Source organism: Drosophila novamexicana, unplaced genomic scaffold (genome assembly GCF_003285875.2).
Source record: "Drosophila novamexicana strain 15010-1031.04,08,12 unplaced genomic scaffold, DnovRS2.1 tig00000485-arrow-pilon, whole genome shotgun sequence".
NCBI lineage: Eukaryota > Metazoa > Arthropoda > Insecta > Diptera > Drosophilidae > Drosophila > Drosophila novamexicana.
The window spans coordinates 2,661,489-2,685,986 of record NW_020824808.1 but is presented as its reverse complement, the minus strand read 5'-3'; the positions used below and the strand labels follow the sequence as shown (position 1 = coordinate 2,685,986).

Here is a 24,498-nt window from a genome sequence, read left to right as displayed (position 1 = left end):
CATATGTGTGTGTCTGGCCAATGGTTTTTAACTATTATTTATTGCATGAAAGCAATTTAATTGTGCTGCGTGTAACAAGATACATTTGATTGCTGCGTACACCATTTGCTGTTGCATTAGTGTGGGTTACATTGTTACATACAAACCGTGGCTAGAGGCCAGCCCCAGCCTGAGCTGCTGGCCATTCAGCACAAACCGCATTCCACAGAGCGGCGGCCACACCGCAGACCATCAATGAAAAAGGTGCGTTCGATCTAAACTGGAGTTGATTTATTTTAACCATATATAAGTTTATCATTAAATGCTTGCAGTAAGCGCCATGCATCACCATCATCCGCCATTGCCCATAATGAGCACGGCAAACGCGGCAGTGCCAGCAACGGTCGCCTCCTCGCAGTCGCAACAACCGCCGGCACAGCAGCAGCCACAACAACGTCGTCGCAAAAAGCGTCCCAACTATGGCACACGGACCGTGGAGGTGCGTCGTGGCTATAATGGCTTTGGCTTTACCATATCCGGGCAGCAGCCATGCCGCTTGTCCTGCATCATCAGTAATTCGCCCGCCGAGCAGGCGGGTCTGCGCGCCGGTGACTTTCTCATCTCTGTGAACGGCCTTAATGTGTCCAAGCTGCCACATGAGACTGTGGTGCAGCTAATTGGCAATTCGTTCGGCAGCATACGCATGCAGATTGCGGAAAACTATTATTCGGACAGTTCGGACGAGGAAAATGCCAATGCCACGTTGCTGATACAGCGCAGTGCGCGCGGCCAACTGCTGGCAGCTAGCTTGGGACCGGGTGTACGCAACAAGCCGCGTTTCCTGCATCACAAATCCAAGATGAACCGTCTGCGCAACTCCCCACAAAAGAAGCCACCTGAGGTTGCTGAGGCTGTGGGGCCTGTGGCAATAGCTGCCTTACCGGATCATGCCACGTTGCGTCCGGTGCTGGAGGATGCGCCGTTGGCCAGTCTCGGCAAGGTTGCGGATGTGGCCAATGTTAGCGCCATGGTGCGCGCCGTTGGCAGCGCTGCTCTGGAATACCGTGTCATTGTTGGCTATCTGGGCACCATTGAGATGCCCAAACAGATTTCGCACAGCTCCAAGCTGCAAACGGTGCGCTCCTGCATACGCAAGCTGCGCCAGGAGAAGCGACAGCCCACCATTGTGCTCATGTGCATCACGCCGGACTCGCTTCGCTTGCAGAGCGCAGGCGGCGGCACATTGGCCACCTATGCCTCGGCGCGGCTCAACTATGTCAGCTCCTCATCGGAGAGCGAGAATCGTTTCTTTGGCCTGGTCACCAGCGCCGTGCACAACACGCAAATTGACGAGGAATATGAACTGGAGGACAAATCCAATGCCAGTGGTGGACACATTAGCATATCGCACAGCTGTCATGTCTTTGTCATTGATACCAAGCTAATTGAGCATGGCCAGCATTTGGCGCGCGCCCACGAATATCGCTTGCAATGCACCAGGGATCCCATTTCTAATCTGTGCCTGGAGTTTCCCAATAACTCGGAGTATGTGGTGAATCTCATACGCAGTATGTACACGATGCGCATCATACCCCCTGCCAGCCGCAACCAACAGCCGCAGGATTACGAGGCCGGTGCCGCCGCTGCTGCCCACTCACCGCAGCCGTCCAATCACAGCGAGATATCTACAACCACCTCCAACTCGGATTCGGGCATTGGCTTCAACAATGACTGCACCAACATATCTGATCGCATTTTGGTTGTGGACTTTGCCGGCGCACCGGCGGCGGCTGCTCTTGGCCTTGCGCCCATGGCCCCTGCTGCAGCGCGTCCATTGGGAATTGTGGGCGTGCCCGACAATCGCCTGACTGTGCGCGCCATGCCAGATCCCGACCGCAAGTCACCGTCTGCGTCCTGTTCATTGCGTCGCCCCAATTTGCTGGCCAGCTTCAATCTGATCAAGAGTCCGGCTACAAACCTGACGGCCACGCGCTCCTGCGATGATGTTCTGAACCTCTTTGTGGATGAATCGCCTGTGCTTGCTGCTGTCGCCTCCATGGATGATATTTCACTGCATTCCACCGTACCCTCGCTGGATGAACCGCACACCTTTGTGCATCCAGCATGCGTAACCCGCAAGACGCGACGCTCCATGCAGCCAACGGCAACAGCTGCGACAGCCCCAGAGCCAACTCCGTCCAAACTCAGCGCACAAGTCTTTGGCAAGCCGCGTTCGCGACAATCGCTGGGCTTTGAGGCCATTGATAGCATCCAGTCAGCTGGTGTGGCCAGCGCCGATCAGCCCATAGACACCTGGGCCAGTCTCCAAAACTTACACAAAGCAATTAATCCGATTACGGATCTACCATCATCTTCATCCACACATTGCCTACTAGAAGCTACCAACAGTGAACCCGATCTGGGGGTAAGTGCAAGCAGTCTTGTTATACATCTATTTTTTTTATTATTTGTTTATATGGGGCTTATAATATATATACTCATTAATTTATTTGCAATAACTAAGGGGTATAAACAGATTCTAAAGTGGTTAGCTTTATGTTGATAACATTTAGAATTTTAAGGATTGACTTATCATTCATCTAGTTGATCATAAGTTATGTAACAGACACCTTCGATCTTACCAACCCACACATAGTGCGAATACGATACGAATCGATCTGTATTTCAGTAACTATACATCAAGAGACGGTTCTAGGTTCTAAGTTTGCATTCACTGAAAATCGATAAATATCGCTGTCTAGACCTGGTTTTTGAGCATTACTCAACGATTATAGTCGCTAGATATACCCAACTGGGATTATATATCCCTTTATATAGAATGTTTCCTTCAAAACTGAACGCGCTTGCACACATCTGAATACTTTTGCTTATGAATTATTTTTTAACGCATATGTGAGTTATTTGAGTTTTGTTTTCTTAGTTTTCTTAGTGTATTAGGGTATCACATAGTCAGGATTTTAGCAAACACTCTCTACTTAAGTTTTGGTTCAACTTTTTTATTGGCATTTTATATAATGAATTTTGAATAATTTTCCAAATTTATTATTTTGGGCGATTTATACGAGAATGTTTTGCCTTGGAACCGGCACTGGTGTTAGATAGCTTTGTTTACCTGGACATTGGTGGGTTGTGTTACCTGAGCTTGTTAAGCTTATCGCGCCGCTGGCTCTCGCTCCCGCTCTCTCCCCCTCGCTCTCTCTTTCACACACACGTTTCGGTCCCCACGATAAGCAACCCCAGCACAAACACATAAATATTTTGGCCTAGTGTTGTGTGCATGTGGTTTTTCTTTGTCCGAAATGGAACTTGGTTTGGGGTTTGGGGACTGGAGCGTCGGATTCCGGCGAGTGCTTATGCTGCTGCTGCTGTTGTTCAGTAGTCGGCGCGACGCTTCTGCAATAGGTGTACTTGGTGCGTTCCGTTGTTCGCTGCTGCAGCCTCTGCTGCCGCTACGCTGCGCGTCGCATTCCTGTAATCGGCGCTCGCGTCACATATTGATAAGGAACGGAAACCGCCGACCTGGGTTGGCCACTAAAAATAAATCGGCAGTGACGTCATGCGCGAGTATCGCCAGCTCAGGCTCTATCGAAAGCTAACTGCGACGTCGGCGTCGCTGTCGCTGCCGAGCTTAATTCAATCTAAAGCAATTAATGGAAAAAAATACACACAACTCGCCATTTGACGACGAAGTCTGCTGACCTTTGCATTGGCGCTCGGCGTTCGGCGTTCAACTCCCCCCCGCTCACCCCCCGCGATTTCGATTGATTTAGTTTGATTTTTGGTTTGGCCCAACGCGATTTGGTTATATTTTATTTGTATCTCGCTGTGTTTTCACTTTCGCTCGACGTTTTTTTTTCGCGATTTATTTTATTAAAAAAGAAAAATATACAAAACAAGAATTGTGCCATAAAAAGTTCAACAGAAGTTCAAGAGCTCAGTGAACTTTATAAAAAAATATGTGCATATTAAAATAAATTATCGTTAAGTGCCCAAAAAAAAAAAGGTAAAATTACAAAAAATAAATAATCGAACAAAGTAAAGAACCTCACTCCAACTGCTTTCAACGCCAACTCAATGCAAAAATGTCATTTCGAGAACTCGTTTGTGGCCTACACTCGGAGGAGCATCCGGTAAGCGAAATGCACTTCAAAATATGTCAAATGCAAGCTAATATAGCTGCTTAGTCCTAAAACAGTTTCAACTGGTACTCGGCTGACCTTTCGAAATGTCATGACCTCATGCCTGATGCCAACTGACCAACCGGTTAGAATTGTAATTATAAACCAAATACATGTATGCTATATATACATACATACATGTGGTTAATGGTATATATATACACATATTCCCATGCACATTGTCAACTGAAATTAGAACATGAAATGTATTTCATGTTGCCGAGTCGACACACTTAGCTACCTTTTTATGGTTGCCTGACTTTTGCCTGACTTTTGCCCACCCCTTGCACTATTTGTCCCCATCAACCCCAACGGAGAAGTCAGCGATATCATTTTCTGATTACTCAATTTGTGTTAAGTTTGCGTGGCGCATGTTTGCTTTTAGTCTTTCTAGTACAGACACCTGCCTTACCTCAGGTTGAATACTGTTATTCATTACAAATACCTATATACATATAGATAAGTCCGTCGGTCCGTCAACTAGTGAGCTCTGTGCGATGAAACATTGCCCAACCTTATCCACAAAGAAGTTGAGTATATGTTGTCTTTAAAATGGGTTCATATATTGTTATTCACCAGAATATGACGCCAGTAATTACGTGTTAAATAATAATAACATTATGGAAAGAATCATATTAAATCATTAGTTAATTCTCGTTCTTTTGCAGAACTTTTTCTAGATAAATACCATGACCTATTTTATTTCGACTAATAACATAATAATAAAGGTTAAACTTTATTATTTAAAGCAATTGAATGTGGTTTGAAGTGCATCATTATAATATGAAACGCGCGCCTTTAAATAAGGCCAAATGTTATTTTCTGAAATCGCAAAGCGAAGTTGTTTCCCTTTTTTTTTTTTTTAAAGAGAAACACGTTTAAACCGTTTCAGGTATATACGATTGACTTGAACTAAGTAGATAACTTAACTTGTCTGACTTTTGATTTTGCTCAGTGTACATATTTATATGCAGGGGAATATTCAAGGTTTTCAACGCGGTTAGAGCGGCACGCAATCCGCCAGAGAGCCGACTCTAACAGGTTGCCCCAGAGCACCTGAGCACGACCTTTTTGGCGGCAATGTGCAAGCAACAAGGCACATGCCGTTGCTGTTGCAGGTGTCTGAAAAACAACCCTCGTGCCACAAAAGGGAGCAAGCAACAGCAGCAGCAGCAGAATTGTCAGCTGGCAAGGAAAGACACTTTCCGCAGTTTCTTTGCTTCCTTCCTGCGCGCTCGAATGGCCAGGGAAACGTCATGGGAAATGCGCAGCTCACTGCAAATCGTTTGACTTCAGGTGCGTGTCGGGCTTATAGCTTGACTTGAGAGCACGGTAAGCCACCAAATGACCTTACCACCGATTGCCGACAGCATTTCATTACGTATTTGCCAGCTGACGTGGGCATGGGAAGCCATTGCAATGTGCTGCAATGTTGCATTTGATTATGCACGTAGTATAATATGCAGCGGTTATCTATTGCCGACATGACACGAATGTAATGCATTATGTTCTTTTATCTATATACGAACATATATATTTATATTTGTAATTCGCAAGCTTTTTGGTGCTAAACAGACGCCGCTTCTGATTAGCCTTCGCTTATCAGGTAAACGGCGCAGCCAGAGGCCAAGCACAACAAATTTATTAATAATTTATTTAAATTTAGACCATCGAATCGAATAACAACAGCAAAGTCTGTTTCTTCAAATAGAAACAGTAAAACAGTACAAAAAACCCAAAAACAATTAAAATAACAATACTTGTATTAACTGCGTCAGAAATGATTCTTAATAACAAACACATTTAACATATAGCAGGCACGTAGCCCACCAATTGATATGGCTGAGTACCCTGTAAACAATTCGCAAGTGACAATACACAAAGCTCTGCTAAATACACAATGCTTCGCTAAAAACATATATTAACAAGCTCTCAGATCTCATATAGTTAACTCAATGAAAGAATGTCTAAATTAACTGCATTAATAGTTTACAAATCTGTTTACTGATTTATGATTCAATTTATCTACTATATTAAAGGGTATCGGGACTTATATTTAATGTTAATGGGTCGATCAAATACCTCGCCCCTAAGCCTAGATTTACATACACGACTTGCTTTGTTTTTGTTTTATAATGTTATATAAGCGTATCATCTTATTTAACTTTTGAAATATTAATTACATTTGATACATCTATATCTTATTATATATTTGTTCACATTTTGTCGGTAAAGAGGATTTTCAGAAATGACAATCACAAATCCTGATGCAAAATGAAGTGATAAATGATTTAATACGAAAATAATCTCAATTGTTGCTTTCTCTTGTTAACACTTTATAATAAAATATTAAAAAAACACTCTACAATTGCCCGCAGATATCATGAAACGGTTTATGATAAACATCAATTTTTCGCCTGAGATACGTAATTTTTTCAGAAAATGTAAATTATCATCTGTATTGGATTTTGTAGAGCTCTTTCAACAAATGTTTGATATTCTAATATAATGCTTACGGAGTTCTTAAAATTCAACTGTTAACAATAGTACATAACATGCTCTGCTTAACATAAAGTTAAAAAGAGCACACACTGTTAAATAACATCTCTCTGAAATGTAGTCTTTAAAAAGTTCTCTTTATTTAATTTGAAAAAAAAAAATTGTTTTTAAGACAAGTACTTATATTTCTACACTTTTTATATATACCGTTGCAATATATACCCTATAAAAAGTTGATATGCCCTTTAGCTACACTCTCTACAAATTATGGAATTAAATTACAAAGCTGACGGAGAGCGCAGTGAGCGGCACAGTAAAAACACCTGACTCTGGCATTGTACACTCGGTATCAGGTGCCAGTGACTAACTGGCGGTGGTGGTGGTGGTGGCAGCAGCAACAACCACAACCACAGCAGCAATAATAACAACAACAACAACAACAAAAGCATCATCAACAATATCAAATACAACAACAAGGTTTCCCTTCAACCAACAACAAAAAACGAATAAAACGCGCGCACGCGCTCTTTTTCCAACGCGCCGCTCAACAGCTGCCGTTGCTTCTGTCGCTGCTTCTAGTTGTTGTTGTTGTTGTTATGTTGTTGTTGTTGTTGTTGTTGTTGTTGTTGTTGTTGCCGCCGTTACTGAGCCAAGTTAACAACGGCGAAACGTTAACAGCGCTCACAACGCGTGAGTCAGTCTTTGAGCACAGCTCGTACGCAACGCATGAACAAAAAAAAACAAGAGAACAACAATTATTCACCAACTTAATGAATCGATCAGAAAAATATATAGAGAAATGTGTTATTAAGTTCACCAAGAGTCATACAAATTAATATTTCAGCCGTGCTAATTACGGCTGAATCGCCGGCGCAGTCCCCCCCCGCCCTCCACCTCTTCGATTTTGTGTATGTGGCGTTAAGAAACGCATTTCTATATTTGAACCTTGTGGCTTGTTTTGTGCGCTAAAAATAAATCGCGAAAAAATAAAGAAAAAAAATAATAATAACAAAAGCACATGCAAATATTTTCCAGTTTATAAACTGTGCACACACACACACACACGCATAGACACACACACGGGATTATGCTCCAAAAATATTTCATGTAATGGCCCGAAGGTTATTTTGCGTAAATAAACGAAAAATCGCCGCCAATTTGAAACAACGTCATTCGAAAATCGCGCACAAAACGCGCACGAAACGCGCGCGTTCAAAAAAATTCCCCTCAAAAACAAGTTGAGAATTTGAGTGTTTGGAAATATTTGACCTCTGACGCGTCTGTGTATTTTCCCGCTAGACAAATTTGATTTATGCGTTAGTGTGTGTGTGTGTGTGCGTGTGTTTTTTTTAATAAACTTTACCTAGAACTCTTTATAAAAGATATAAACAAAACTTGTACAATTAAAAAGCAAAGTATTCGCACGTTTGCAGTTTAACCGGAATTTTGGGGCTTGTTCGTGCCAGCTGCTGCTCGCCCGTTCCCTGATTAATATGGCCCATTCAATATCGGCGCCAACAATACGATATTCAGCTATATATTCCACCTAAATCTTCGTTGTAGCACATTTCCGTTAAATCTGCCAAAAATAGCCGGCAACATGCTTACATTTTGGCATTCCATGGAAGGCTTTTTCATCATCTGGGGAATTGCAGGGTACCGCAAATTACACAACTTGTATTATAATGCCGCGATCATAGATATCTTTCAAGTATTATTGTGATTATGGAATGACTGTTAAATGATGTCACAGCCAATGCAAAAGGCAAAGCTTTGATCTTTGTTTGCCTGGCCGCCTGCCTGACTGCATCAAAGGCAATCAAACGTAGAGCTCTACCGAGATGCAGGGGGGTGTCTACACTTAGAGAAAAGTTCATGCATGCATGCACTTCAATTTAGAGTAAAATCAATTTTGAATTTAAAATATGGAAATTGAATTGAGTACTTATGACAAGAATTTGCATACTTGGCACAAAATTAAATTTATCTTTACGGGAATTTCTTTGATAAAGTTTCAAGGCTTGTGCGGGACTTTCTCTGAGTGTATGCTAGTCAACTTTGGGAGCAGTCTCTTGTATATATGTATGTTACATACATGTATATGTATTTAGCTGGCTTATTCATGTGTCGTGACTTTTTAGCGACCGCTGTTGTTAATTATACAATGATCACTTGATAAATACTCTACACTCGATGGGCAATATACAATGACGCAGCTTTTGTCACTTGATGGCATCTATAATTCTGTGTGAGCAGACTGCTTTAATAGGAAAAGTGGGTGTCACAATAATTTATGCAGAGCATTCCCTTCTTTTCCTTTTAAGAACTTATCTTAACTTTAAGCCCCTATCACTAGTCAAATTTGAGCATTTGTTTGTTTTCCAGCCACATATTTATTGTACTCTGCATTGGGGCCTAGTCACGATTTGGCCTCTTCCAACTTGTTTAACCTATTTTCACTAGCTTAAATCTTGAAGGTATTTTCCATATACTATGGCACACGATCAATTTAAGATCTTTTGGAATGCACATAAATATATCGCTGCTGCAAAAATTAGTGTTGTTTATGCCCTGTAATTACCAAATGCAAAAGGGTATGTTGCGCAGACGGTTAGCTAAATGGGCACAACAAAATAAATAATAATGTCTGAGGGCTTTTTTCTATATTCTATGCCAGGGGAAAAGCTCTATCTCTCCATTTCTACCAAACTTAATTGAGGTGAGCCTGCGACCCTTCCGTCTCTGAACATAATACAGGGCATCTCAGTGTCAGTCATTTAGGCAACACTTACCTTATATACGACTCAGCGTAATGTTTTCCATTTGGAACCCAATTAATGTCCGAAAACTGCGTTTAATTTAGTTAGCTTATTTCATGAAATTGCGCATTGAAATTGGCAAATTAAAAAAAAATCGCATATATCCGCCTTGGTCTTAGGTAAAGCCATTGCACAAGCTTTTTTAGGTGACGCATTGTCAATTTCTATAGTTGGTAGCTCAATATAAGTTATAATGAAAACAAAAACTTGGCCAACTCATTTCGCATGCGCGGCAGGTAAAAAGAAAGCAGAAATCCATAAAAAAAACCACCTTTGTCGGATAATATAGAAATTGCAAAAAAGTACTTGGAACGCAACTTGAAGACGTCATTGTCAGCGTCAATTGGCCGCATCAGCTCCGGCCACATGCTCCGGCACATCTGTGTCGTCTCCAGTGCGTCAGACATGGGCGCCGAGTCCCCCCTCGCCCTTCCCCTTCCCCCTTTGCCGCAGCTGTGCCAAACACAAACGCACATTTTAATGCTCCAGCGCGAAAATGGCTTTTCCCGCATTTCGCATGTATCGATATGTGTAGCTGTGTGCGTGTGTGTGTGTGTGTGTGTGTGTGTGTGTGTGTGTGTGTGTGTGTGTGTGTGAAGAACTCGCGAGTTTACCTTTGCCGTGGCATTTGCGCTGGAAAATTCAGTTATGCGCGAACAGCCAAGCTAAACGCACGCCCCCTTTTTTCTGGTTAAACTGCCGTCCAGAACTTTGCGTTTTAATTTGCAATAACAAAACAAAAAGAGCACAACAAAAAACCGTTTATTTTCCTAATTCTACAGCGCGAGTCATGAGCAACAGCGCTACAGTGAACACTGCTAAAACACAAACCAAACACACAATTTTAACAAAAAACAACAATTCGAGCAGCATCTGCAACATGGTCGAGCGCTTCGTGCAGTCTCTGGGTCAGCTAAACGATTCCGGCAGCTGCTTCGATGCCAGCTTCGAGGTCAAGCACATCTTGCAGAGCCCCAACCTGATGGCGGGCACGCCCACCGGCCGACAGCGCCATCGGTGCCTCACCGAACTGGATCGGGAGCAGCTGACACGCTTTGTGCAGGAGTTCGAAGCGCGCCAGTCTGTGGCCTCCACGCCCAAAGCCAAGTGCATGTCGCCATTTTTATGCCGCAAGGCCAAAGAGATTTATCGCAGCGCCAGCGGCAGACGCAGCGCCTCGCCGCACATCTACATAGAGCCTGTGCAGGAGCTGGAGGAGCACCAGCAGGAGCAGCAGCAACAGCACACACGCAAATCCGCTGAAGCTGAGGACTTGATGCCGCCGCCGATGGCCCTGGCACGCGTGCAGGCCGAGCGACGCAGCTGCCGCAGTGCGTCGCGTGTGCTGCAGTTCTTCAGCTCGGCGACCAAGCGGCGCAGTGGCAGTCGGAAGCTCAGTGAAGTCGATACGGATGCCAGTCGTGCTGGTTCGCCTGTGCTGCTGCGTGTCAGCGCCAGCAAGCAGCTCGAGGAGGAGCAACAGCAGCAGCTGGGCTGCATGCCACTGCCAGGCAGCGGCACAGGCAGCGGCTCCGATGAGGATGAGGAACATGATGACGGCATCAGTTCGGCCAGCTCCAATCTGACCTCACAGTCGGGCAGCTGTAGCAGCAACAGCCGCAACATATCGCCGGACTCCAGCTTCGAGATGCATGCCCCACTCTTGCCCAGCTTCAAGGTGACGCCGCCGCGTGGCGTCTGCAAGGCGGGCAAAACTGCGGCCAGCGAATTTGCGCGCTTTCTGCGCGGCTCCTTCCATGCCAAACGCGCCTCCATCACAACGCTGCGGCGTTCGCTCAGCGATCCGGATGCCATGCAGCAGCTGGACTTCACCAAGCCGCCGCCGACGAAGACGACATTGCAGCCCCTCGGCGATGTCAGCAATCTGATGCGCGTGAGTCACTTTTGAAAACAATCACTCGAACCGCACATTTTCCATGGCAGGAGACGCTCGCTTTGGGTCATCCAGCTGTGTTCCATTAGATCATAAGCACATTTGTTTACGTTTAAGCCTCACATTAGGAACTCTTGTTTATTTACGCTCGAGTCATCTTCAATCATTTCTATTTAAACCTCCTTCTCGCCCGCCTTCCACCCTTCACCAGTTCACACACATATAACATTGGCAATTTCTGGGTGTCTTTGCCTGTTTACTTGGCCATCAGCTTTGATCGATTTAGTAGCACATAACCTGGATTAGCCTTAAATACGTGTACACCATTTACCTGTAGTTTATGTATCCCAATTAAAGCCAACCTGTTGGTAAATACTCGTGTGCCACACCATCAAATTGTTTAAAGGTTTATCGCGTGCCAACGGCTCGAATTGATTTTTAATTGCCATTTTAAAAGGTTGCTTGTTGTTTCTCTACATGAGATCAATCAAAATGTGTTGACTGAAGACTTTTATAGAGATACGTGTTGAAACATGCAATCGAAATGATTTAAAAGCTTTGCGCTTGTTTTTAAAGGAAAGGAACAAATTGATCGCATCATAGAAAATAGCATGTAGTTCGAGTTTAAGTCGTCCGATTTGAAGGGAATTTTAGCAACCTACTTCTCATATATGATAAGTAACTTCTTTGTTCAAATCATTTTTGTATATAATAAATTCTGAATATTATTAAAAGCCTATACATACATTTTATTTTTACTTCAATCAAATTTTTAAACAGTCTTTATTGAAACTCAAACTTTAACCGGTTAAATTTCGTATGCCTCCAATTTAGTTATTATTAATTATTTAATGCACACATAGGACTTTAGTCAAGAGAAATCTCACTATTAATATTAATATGTATATTTGACTAAATGAGTTTTTTATAGTCGTTTTCTGAAAATAATTTCATAGTTTTTCTATTTAAAAGTAATTTTATTTCTAAATGAAATAATATTCTGTCTAGTGGCTAGATTTAAAAAACATTTATTGTCTTTTTAATGTGTCTATATTATACATGTAATAATAGGCATATATTTGATGGAGATTTTCATGGCTTAACTTTGCTTTCATATTGAGTAATTAACACTTGAACAAGTCACTTTGACAATAAAGAGGTTTATTCAAATAATTATCTTTCTGTAATACGCATAGAAAGATAATTATCATGCTAATGCTAAAACTTATTTAGAAATCGATTCATCTTCCGGAACTGACGTCTGAGCTGGGAGGAGTAGGAGGAGCTACAAATGAAATAATTGAATAGCTATACAAAAGCGTACAATTTATTCAAATTTCACACTTTTTATGATTTGTACATATTTTGAATTGAATTGACAATTCTATTTATGGATTGCCATAATGACTTTCCAATTGTTGAATTTGCATTGACGACGCATTGCCCATTTTCACTTTCCATTCAAACGTTGTTGTTAATTCATTCCAATTGCTGCCGAGGAAGCGCCCACGTCAATAGGGTATTCAGAAATATGAATCATTCATCAATAAAAAATAAATAATGTACGCGCACATGCAGAGCTAATATAACCATATAATGCCCACAAACGTCATTTACATACATAGTCTATATTCCATATTTACTTATGTATGTACATTTTTACATGCATACATGTGCATGTATATGCAGACATGTGCATGTACATGCATACATGCATACATGCTTCTTCCGCTTTAAATAACGCCGGAACGCAGATGACCCGCATTGGCATCCATAAAATTAACGTAAATCAACAACAACAATAACAACTACAACAACAACAGCAACAACAACAACAACAATAGACGCAACGGCCAGCCGCTTGCCGGATATTTAATTTAATGCCAGCGTATGCTATTGCTAAAAAGGAACAACAAAAAAATACCAAAAAAAAGAAAGAAAAATGTGTATAAAATTCTTAACGATCTAAAAGTCTGGGGCGCAGCAAGTTAGCGCACATTAAAGCAAATTTCTGCAAACTAAACTGAGCTAAACTAAACAAATCATAAATAACAATTAATTTATGTTGGCCCATATGCAGCTGGTCGATCAGGGCAACTGGAGCATTTCGTAGGGTCATGTGTTAAACGCCACGCGTGAACCGCCCCGCCTTCGCCACGCCCCGCCCCCGCTAGCGTTGCCACCTCTTAGTCTTTCGCTTTGCAAAATAACTTAATTTATAAGCTAAATACGCAGGGGTCGGTAGACAGTGGCCCGCATTTTAGCTCCCCGTTGTTGCTGTAATTGCTTGGCATTTTAATTATTTCAATTGTCTAGGCTCTTTGTTTATTTGGCATCGCAAATGGGCGCTTTAATTTATTTGCGCCGCTTTTGGTTATTTTTAGCACAATTTATTTACTTGCAGCATATTTCCATGTGTGTTTAGCTAGTTCATTAAAATTTCTGCTGCATACTTATATGGGCAGCGGCTTTTAGAATTAACAAAAATATGCTATTAATTGATAAAAGCAAAAACAAAAACAAAACAAAGAAACAAAATGCCTTGGCAACCAAATTAATTGCCAATGTATGTACGCACATAAACGTTTAATTAGCCGACCAGCTGCCCAAACCAGTGAGACAACACGAGTGCAAGAGCGACAGAGAACGAGCACACACCCGCAACAATTCACATGCATACAAGCGTTTCATTCATAAGCAACAAACGAGACAACAAAAGCGAAAAGAGCAGCCGGTGTCAGGTAAATAGGCAAACACAGCGCAGCAAAAACAAAGAGCTTAAACGTAATAATACATATGTACACACGCATGCATAGCAGAAAGCAAAAAAGAAAATAAACAGCAACAATAGCAATATGAGTAAGCAATAACTCGCACACAAAGGCAGCTGCACGACGAGTTCGAAATTCGAAATGAAAGAGCGAACGTGCGAGTTAGATCGAACATGTAGGTAAGCTCCAGCGAGACAATCACGATTGATCGAACCTGCAGTTTGTTCAAACTGCAGCCAACCTACTATATGTTTGAATATCGGTTTCTGCGAGTCTGCATTTAGAGTTTAAACAGTGACACTGATCACTGGCCACCCATAAAATCTCCCTAGCTGGCGCAGTCAGCAAATCAAAACAATTTCTGGATCGCTTCAACCAGCGCCCACTTGCAACTTGTGTGCTGTGTGTTCGCTGACACTTTTGCTGTGTTGGATCTGGTTGGATACAACATTCAAATGCACAACGTATGTACATACATGTACAAATTTGTATGTATTTGTGCGTACGTCTGATCAGCAGCTGGCTGAGCGCAACACAGACGAAGTCAGTTACTTTACACACGTTGGGGCTGCGAGTCAGAGATTCGAAACTCGGCAGTGTAGCAACGTGCGAGAGCGGCAGTTCAGAAGTTTGTGATAAAATCCACTAAAAAGTAATAACATAGCCAATGCCAAAGAGCAATAACAACAGAATAACAAATAACAAACGAAAGTGAAGCAAAAGTGCACAGTTAGATTTGCGTGGTTTGTTGACAAAAGCGGCACGTTTGCGCTTTCTCACTCACACACAGATCAGCATACACACACCCACACACTTACACACACACACAAGCAGAACAGCGAAAATTTCGCAAAGCGATGACACGCCTTGGGAATACTTAAAATAATAAAAATAAAAAAAAAAACATAATTGAAACCGAAAACAAAGCACGCAACTGCGACTGCGACTGCAACTACAACTGCGACTGCGACTGCGACTGCGGGTAGGTTTCACAGCGTCAACTGCCAACTATGGTTAGTTAGTTTTTGTCATTAGCATGCGTAGCGACCAGTTTATATGTATGTATGTATGTATGTATGTATGTATGTATGTATGTATGTATGTATGTATGTATGAGTATGCTCTCCCCTTAACATAGAGTAACTGAAAATCGTCCACTCCCCACTTACGCTCCACCCACCCCCTTTCTCAACCTCTTTGTTCGACAATTGCAACTGACAATGGGCCCAATTTGAGATAAGATATTCGAAATTCTAATCGCTGCTTTATTTGTGGACTCATGATTTATCAGCACTTCTGAGAAAGTGTGTCGCGTTTCTGGGAATTAACAGACGCATATCTTACAAATGTTTATAGATATATATGCATATATATTTGGGCTGTTGCGCATTTCTTTGTTTGTCTCTGAAATAAGTTGATATCCGTGTATTTTGTACCCAGCCTCCAAAAAGTACGCGACATATCTGATAGTGCGCTTCGATGTTTGGGTTTTATGTGTTGGCAAATTTTAGATATAAGCGGCTTTTTTGAGTTGCCAGCTTTTAAGTAGCTCGTAACTGCAAAACTTAATTATGATGAATCATTTGAATAGTTATTTAGTCAGGAAACAGCCAAACAAAAGCGTAGACCATTTACAATCTCGATTTCACGAACAGTTCAACAGACCGTCAAGAATTTGTGCACGGCATTTCGCCTGGCAGGAGCCAGCTCCAATTACCAAAGGTTTCACGTTTTAAGCGCCAGCCAAATACACTGTACGAAATTTTGCTTGACTTTATTTATGTTTTCAATTTACTAACCAAAGTGGGCATCATTTTAATTCATTCACAACATTAATGCTGGCAATATTGAAATCAAACTTAAACTTAAATTGGCTACAATTACGATTTTAATATGAGGCTCTCCTTCTATATATATATAATATATAATCGTTATATCGATTAAAAGTGCAATATTCACCAGTCTCAGACATTTTTAATTCAAGAAATTAAGATTAAATAAAAAATATGTTGTCTAGAAAAATATCTGGATACAGAAAATGGGTATAATTTGTATAAAAGAGGAATTCAATCTGATTTACTCATATATATAGATATAGATCTATATATATATTATTCAAGAACACAAAAAAAAAAAACACATAAAGCACTCACAAAATAGCACCTCTTAAACTTCTTTAAATTTAAGCTTACCACGTTTTTCTTTCGGTGTATTGAGTTATATACTTGTTGTATATGGATCGTATTACTTTGCCGTCGCATTAGCTCATGCTTTAACGCTGCCGCTCTGACGATTAAGCCATAGACAAGATTACAGCTGGGGAGGTAACCGGAGCTAAAGCCATTCAAGTTAATTTACTCGTGGGATTTTATTTATTTTTATTATTTTTTTTTTTATATTGCCAGCTTTTCCGTTTGCGGCTTTCGCATCGAGACATCATCGACTTCAAATGCAAACTCAGCGCAATGACTTCCATGCCACAGTTTGTGGCAGGGGCAGCTGCGGTTGCGGCTCTGCCGTTGATGACTTTAATATAAAGAGGCAGCAGTCGTATAACTGTGGCGGCCACCGGAACAACTAAAAATTGTCCATGTTCAGTGTCCACTCAGGCATGCAAAATAAAAACTCAACGAAGGGGAGGGGGGGAGGGGTGAGGCGTGGCATTGTTGCCTCACTGTGCGCTGGCAACAACCTGCCCAACTGTGTGTGTTGTGTGTGGCAATTTGAATTGTTGCCCAGCTTTGCTGGCTTTCGTTTTGCTTCGCTAATTTTTCAATTTCCCATTTGATTTTGAGCGCGTCGCCTGTGTCATTTATTTATTTTAATTATTTACTTTGGCAAATTGCCTATTTCCTACTTACTACGGCGCGTCACTTGCTGCCGATTGCCGTAAAATGTTGCCGCCACAATGGCAACATGCAACACACCCCACCCCACCCCACCACACCACACACTCTACCCGAGCCCCACTCTTGCCCCATTGTTGCAATTGTTTGGCAATCAGCGCTGATTTATGTTTGCTCACTTCTTATTTCTCTTTTCAACTGTCTCTCTCCCTCTCTCTCTCTCTCTCCCTCTCTCTCTCTCTCTCTCTCTCTCTCTTCCTCTCTCTCTCTCTCTCGCTCTCTTTCTGTTGCTTGTATAGCTGCCTCACTTATTTTGTTGCTGCCCGAGCACTTTTGACCCCGCTGCTGTCTGCCTTGTTCTCCCCTTTGCCCCAGTCTGAAGTTGTGCATTTAGTTGGGGGTCGTCACATTCTGCTCTTCTTTCTGACCTAATTTCTATGCATACACACAAACTTAAGTGCGATAAGCCAGAGAGCTTATTGTTAAAACTTTTATCTTTTGTATGCACTTTAAGCTTATTGCGTCACTTTGTGAAAAATCGTTGGGCCTTTTTTTATGTCAAACATGAACACGTCCCAAAAATTCTTTCAGCCTCTTTAAAATCAAGTCATACATGAAAAAAGCTTAACTACATCATACTTAAAGTGGAATAGAATTGTATTTACTGAGGTCGCGAAGTTTCATTTTATTTCAATTACAGAAATTGTGAAAATTTTCGAAATTTAATATTTGCGAACTTTCAAAGGTTATTTCATGCGTGCTTTTCACTCGAACTAAATACTTAAAAAAAAACAGGCTTAAAACAAGTATTCGCAGCTTTCAAAAGCTTTTAAATGTTATTAAGTTAGGCTAATTGGATTCTTGATCCAAGTACCGTTTCACGTAAATAGATCGAATTTTTCACTCTATAGGGCTTCAAATGTTCCCATCAATCTTAATTAATCCAATTAAAGTGGATATCTAATATTTGTTTTCATATATACCCTATATAATTGTAATCTATGGAACAAAGTAATTGTATTTTAAAAGGCTTAAGCTTAGTTTTTCCCAGTCATTCATCTTTTCATTAGAATCATCGTAAAAAATTAATAAAATTGATCAATACTAATTGAGATCTGGAAAACTTTCTGCATGCTTCATAATGGCTAACAAGGTGCAATTAATTGCCTCTCAAGGTTAAAACACTTGTGCTTTAATTGTTTTAAGTGAACACAGAAATTGTCTGGGGATTATAATCTGGCATGTAAATATGCATATCTCTTATTTAATTCGAATATATCAGAACATTCTTCTTATAAATCAATAAGAACTTGACATAGAAATTTAACCACAGATAAATATGAAATTTTAACTCAACCATTCCAAATTCCCTGGGCATATACATATGTATATGTGTAACATCTCGGGGCACATCTCTGAACAGCTTTCATTTGTGTGATGTTTGTGACGGGACCGGCAATTGTTCAATCTCGAAGTCATCTCACATGAGCCGAACCAATTGGTTTCTATTAATGAAAATTGGCTTTGCCCTTTTACGAACGACTCTGCCAACCGGAAATGTTTCAAATTTCTCTCACATACATAAAAGACACTAGTTATATATGTATATATATAGATATATATTTATATATGTATGTAGCTAGACCAATTTTGTTGGTTGTGATACTTCGATGCCAAACTTGAGCTTAGAAACAGAATTCATTAATCTCCAGCAACAAAAGCATCATTAAACGTGGAACTGTGGGAAATGCACAAATATGTATATATGTGTGAACAAGGGGATGTGTTCGACCAGAAGTTACCCTGTAGCCAAATAAAGTAAAACCCATATGCTAGTAAATATTAGAAATTTCGTTTTTTAGACTATGGTTTTTTTTATAATTTATTTAAAATCATCATGGTTTTGATTTTGATCACAAAAGATATTTAAACATATGTATATAGTAATAGATTTTCGCTTATGTGGATAAAAAGTACGATTGTTATCTAGAGGGTTACTCTATGAAGGCATATATTCTAAGGCATAAATATCAGATATATGTATACCAGCTATATACATATATGTTACAGTGAAAGTTCTCTAGAGTGTTCACCTACCGTTCCAATTCTGCTTTTAATAGATGTAGAAGAAATAACAAGAACTAAGAAAAGCCTTCAATCATTACTTTTTACATATTTCTATAGAAGTTAATGATCTATAAACTGTTCGATTGTGTTTAAGAACATGTTCAATTTCCAATTGTATCAAGATTTCTTCATGTATGTACAAAAATAATGATGTATTTACATATGTGGTCAAAAGGGAAAGTGTTTGGAAAAGTAAGAAAAGAAGATTGTTCACACAAGAAGCGCAGTTCCTCAGTAGAGATTTCACTATAACTTAGGCGGTTTGGGCCTAGTTGGGTGCCTGTTACAGATGTTTGCAATATTTTGTTGTATTACAATTTACGCCCATTTCTATGGGAACCGGGTGGACGGTCATACAAACCCCAGATACAAACATAAATACAAACAAATATATGTATGGTGAAAATTATATATAAATAGCGGCGGCAACAGCTTCGAGTTTGTCTGACAAAAGTGATTATCAGCAAAGTGCAGCAAATGGATTGGACAGGCAGGCAGTCCCAGAAACGACACTCATCACAATATGTGTGTCTGTGCACACACACACACACACACACGCTCACTACATATGCCTAGGCTGGGTTTACAATTTGTTCACACAATTAGAATTGTGGGCGAGATGAGCGGCAGCCAAGGGGAGACAATCAATAGTTGCCAACGGCTGCCAACTGTTGCATGCGTCACACACACACACACACACACACACACACACACACACGCGCGCACACACACACACACAGAGAGACACTCTTATACACACATGTACACAAATTGAAGCCTCAACTTCTGCACATAACAAACAACAAAAATAAAACTAAAAAGTTCAAAAGTTTATCGTGTCGTCTGTTTAGGGCTTGGCCGTGATAATGACAGACGTGATCGGCCAGTCCGTCCCTCATTTCCACATTCCCTCAATTTGTACTTGTAAATTGCCCATGAAAATGAACTTATGGGGTGCTTGAACTCCAAGACGGCTATGAATACACTTTAAAGAGCGCTGAGCATTGGTCAAAATAAAGTTGTAATGGGAATTGTTGTAGAAAGCTATTCCGAGTACTGGTCTTCATATACAATGTGCCTGGAATACCCATTAGAAGAAACACTTTAAAGCGATTGTCAGCTTCTATGGGAGCACTTTATAGGGTATGTTTAGCTGAGCTTTTGTTTTGTTCTAAGATCCTACAGAAGGAATTGTTTCAAAATTGAGTTGTTTTTTGTTTTTAAACATTTATTTTTGGTTTTTAAGATGCAGATTTGACTTCTATGTAGGAAGCATAGTTCTTTTTATAAAAGTTGTGATTATTTATGAAAATCCACATCGAGTTGTATATTGCTGCCATATTATTTTCTCCGGCGATAACCGTTATTTATTCTATCTTATACTGAAAAATATGGTATTATTGGACTTCTTTAATTGATAGCATGAAAATCTATGAATTTGTCAATATTTAAGAAATAAATCAATCAAACTAATCTTATTAGAAGTATTGAAAAATGTGGAAATAAGAGCTAAGATTATCCTTAAGTGCCTATTACATTTCGCTCTATTCTTATTATGTTTTTGGCTTTTCCAGAACCGCGCACTGCCCACCAATGCCTCGCCCTTTCGTCGCGCCTGGGGTCAATCATCGTTTCGCACGTCGCGCACCGACAAGGTGGCCAAAGCAGGGTCTAGCAGCAGTCCATTAGTGCGACGCACTGCCTCCATGAACGCCTCCGACAACGATGTGTACATCAAGACGCTCATGCTGGACGAGCTCAAGCCGGCCAAGCAACAGTCGCAACAGCTGGCGATCTTTCAAGTGCCGCAGATACTCACTACTCCGGCGCCGCCATCCACCGTAATGGTAAAAGCTGCCGCTGGCGGCGTTGCCGAATCAACGCTAGAGCTAGCGCCACAGCCGGAGCAAGGTGGTCCCGGTAGTTGGGGCACATCCTTTGAGCGCATGCTGCAAGATGCCGCTGGCATGCAGACCTTTGCGGAATTTCTCAAAAAGGAATTCTCGGCGGAGAACATCTACTTTTGGACTGCCTGCGAGCGCTACAGATGCTTGGAATCGGAGCCGGAGCGCGTGACGTTGGCACGAGAAATCTTTGGCAAGCATTTGGCCAACAGCAGCAGCGATCCGGTCAACGTGGACTCGCAGGCGCGCAATCTTAGCGACGAGAAACTGGCCAGCGGCGCCTCGGACATCTTTGCGGCGGCACAAAAGCAAATTTTTAACCTGATGAAATTCGATAGCTATCAGCGCTTCATACGCTCTGACCTCTATAAGAGCTGCGTGGAGGCGGAGCAGAAGCAACAGCCGTTGCCCTACACGGGCGCCGATCTGGATGAGCTGCTGAAGACAAATTTTCACGTAGTAGCCTCGCCCAAGGTAAGTAGCGAGTCATTGTGTGTGGTCTGGGACATTCCTATTCATTGATTCATTGACTTTTCCAGTTAAAAAAATCCGCAAGCAATGCCGAGGATCGCCGGCGTAAAAGTCTATTGCCCTGGCATCGCAAGACGCGTAGCAAATCCCGCGATCGTAGCGAACTGATGGCCGATCTGCAGCAGACGCTGATGCCACCGCCACAAGCACCAGGATTAGCTCCGCCACCACAACCATTGCTGGCGCTGTTGACTGGTGGCTCGGTAAGCGACCTGCATAGTTCCCGCTCCTCGTTGTCGTCCTTCGATGCGGGTCAGCCCGGACAAGGTGCCAGCGCAGATAGCGTGTGCTCCTTGTGTCGTGTCATACTCACCGATGGCGCCACAACTATTGTGCAGACACGTCCCGGTGAGACGGTGGGTCAGCTGGTGGAGCGTCTGTTGGAGAAACGTAACCTGGTCTATCCCTACTATGATGTTGTGTTCCAGGGCAGCAACAAGTCTATAGATACGCAGCAGTCCTCACAGCTGCTGGCCGGCAAAGAGGTGCTAATCGAGCGTCGAGTAGCATTTAAGCTAGATTTGCCCGATCCCAAGGTCATATCGGTCAAAAGCAAGCCCAAGAAGCAGCTGCATGAGGTTATCAGGCCCATTCTAAACAAATACAACTATCAAATGGAAAGGGTTCAGGTCCTGCTGCGCGATACTCAGGCGCCGCTTGATTTGATGCAACCTGTCACTGTAGCAGATGGCCAACGGCTGCAGATAGCACTGATCCAGCCGGATTTTCAGCAAGGCGGCGGCAGTAGCATGCCGCCGAAGCATAGCAAACCAATGAAGCCGCTGCCCACGCTTGCACCAGATTCGACACAGGGCCAGCTGGACGAGCTCACCAACAAGATGTTTAATGAGCTGCTGCAGAGCAAAGCGGATGCCGCAGCGGCGGCGTCAGCGTCAACGACACACAAGCCAAGCGATCTGTGCTCCATGAAATCAAATGAAGCCCCCTCGGAGAGCTCCTCTTCGCTATTTGAGCGTATGCGACGACAGCAACGCGATAATAGCAACATTCCAGGCAGCAAGCTGCCCAAGCTCAAAAAGAAATCCACAAGCAGTCAACATTCCGAGGAGGCAGGCGCAGCGGCAGTGCCAAACTTAGATCCCAAGAAACCCATCATAGCCAAGCTAAAGGCGGGCGTCAAACTGCAGTCAACGGAGCGAGTAGCGGAGCATCAAGGTAAGAAGCCACACGGCAAGCCGGTTCCCGCCTGTTATTCACATGAAAATCCTCTGTTTGCAGATGAACTACTCGAGGGCCTAAAGCGTGCGCAATTGGCGCGCCTGGAGGATCAGCGCGGCACTGAGATTAACTTTGATTTGCCCGACTTTCTCAAAAACAAAGAGAATCTCAATGCGGCTGCCTCCAAGCTGCGCAAGGTGCGCGCCAATTTGAGTCCAGTTAATAAGGCAAGCAACACCACCGTGGATGCGCCACAGCCAGCGCCGCGCCTTTCTATCACACGCGGTCAACAGCCGCAGTCGCCCATGAAGGTGGATCTGGGGGAGCAGGACACAGAGTTACCGGCAATGTCAACGTCCATTGAACAGCAGGAATTACAGGAATTTGCCAAAGCGCCGCCACCGTTGCCGCCCAAGCCAAAGGTGTTGCCTATTAAGCCATCAAATTGGGGCGTGGCAAATGCCCCGCCCAATGGCAACTACAGCAACAAATTCTCGCCTGCTAAGCTCACATCCGCGACGACGGCGGCGTCGACGACGACGACAACGTCGCCCACAACCACGGCCAACGCTTTGTCTTTTGCCGGCAAATTGCCACTGGACATGGCACGCAAATCGCTGGAGCAGGCAAGCACACGTTGTGCCTACCTCGATGAGCCCAGCAGCAGCTTTGTTTAATCCTAAGCCCACTTACCGATCTACTGTCTGATCTTTGTACATACTTCTAATATATTTATTAACACTTGTATTGTATTTTTAAAGTGTCCCATAAGAAGGAGCCGTGACGAAGTGGCAGTCCACAACTGCTCCACGAAGTGAACTTGTGTATTTATAATTAGCTGCACCTAATCTTAAGTTTAACTGAGTAAATAAATGCCTATATATATATATTGCCATAAGTTTTAAGTTAATTATAATTTGTGCTTACACACATGTTGAACACACATATTTGCGTAAATATTTTTAAAGCATCTGGTTTCAAAACTTGTCCAAATTTAAATACGAAATAGGCTATATTATACAGAATGCCATAAATTTCTGCAAAAATTTCTCTTAACGCTATATCTTCCATTTCGTTTATCAATTGTCAAACTATATTTGAAATAGTACTGGATTCGCATAGTATACCGTAATCGTCATTCAAACATAGGGCCTAATATACCCAATTATAATATTTAAAAAGCCTCAAACAGCTCTTTCTTATTTAAAATAACAACCTGCTGACCGGCCGCTGCATAATATTTCAAAACACATTTAAATTATATTTTTATTTGCCTACTTTCTCATATATAAAGACCTGTTGCTTGTAGAATTTCTCATTCAAAGCTTAACAGAATGAGGATTATTATGCAGCTCAGTGTCCTTCTGTACCTCTTACTGAGCCTGGCGACAGCTTACAAACTGGATAAAGCCACTAAGCAACGAAAAGGTAACGATATAGCAAACAACAAATTTGTTAGGTATAATTTTTATACTGGAATTTCAGAAATTTGCACGCTAGATGCCCAATATGGTAATTGTAAAGGGCACCAGTGGAAATGGTATTATGACTTCGTACGCGACCGTTGCAGACAGTTTGACTTTAGCGGCTGTGGCGGCAATCAAAATCTTTTTCACAGTCAAAGCAGCTGTATTGATTACTGCTTGAACCCGAGTAGCAAATACAATATGCAAGATTTTGAAAATGATTATGGAAGTAAATAAATAAAACCAAAAATAACTTTTAAAATAAAAATATATATAGAGCTTTC

General features: G+C 42.1%; 1 protein-coding gene across 4 annotated transcripts; it reads left to right on the top strand.

Moving 5' to 3' along the window:
- The first annotated feature begins 21 nt into the window (after window positions 1-21).
- LOC115761617 (regulator of G-protein signaling loco) lies at window positions 22-24,476 on the top strand. 4 transcript variants are annotated; one of them, XM_030703443.1, is made up of 6 exons: window positions 22-243; window positions 312-2,404; window positions 20,709-21,512; window positions 21,578-22,745; window positions 22,809-24,176; window positions 24,234-24,476. In XM_030703443.1, exons 2-5 carry the CDS (start codon window positions 320-322, stop codon window positions 23,423-23,425), a joined length of 4,674 nt encoding a protein of 1,557 aa, XP_030559303.1. In that variant the 5' UTR covers window positions 22-243; window positions 312-319; the 3' UTR covers window positions 23,426-24,176; window positions 24,234-24,476. The 4 variants fall into 4 exon arrangements, with proteins under 4 accessions (XP_030559303.1, XP_030559302.1, XP_030559304.1 ...); XM_030703444.1 differs by lacking the exons at window positions 22-243; window positions 312-2,404 and adding exons at window positions 7,507-7,585; window positions 10,279-11,390; XM_030703442.1 differs by lacking the exon at window positions 22-243 and having other exon boundaries at window positions 284-2,404.
- Window positions 24,477-24,498: the final 22 nt, after the last annotated feature.

What these genes read in the sequence shown, in the direction of transcription:
- LOC115761617 (XM_030703442.1), top strand. Translation starts at nt 302, where the DNA reads ATGCTTGCAGTAAGCGCCATGCATCACCATCATCCGCCATTGCCCATA. An exon ending in ACAGTGAACCCGATCTGGGG is followed by an intron (nt 2,405 to 20,708) that starts GTAAGTGCAAGC and finishes TGGCTTTTCCAG; the next exon opens with AACCGCGCACTGCCCACCAA. An exon ending in GCGAGTAGCGGAGCATCAAG is followed by an intron (nt 22,746 to 22,808) that starts GTAAGAAGCCAC and finishes CTCTGTTTGCAG; the next exon opens with ATGAACTACTCGAGGGCCTA.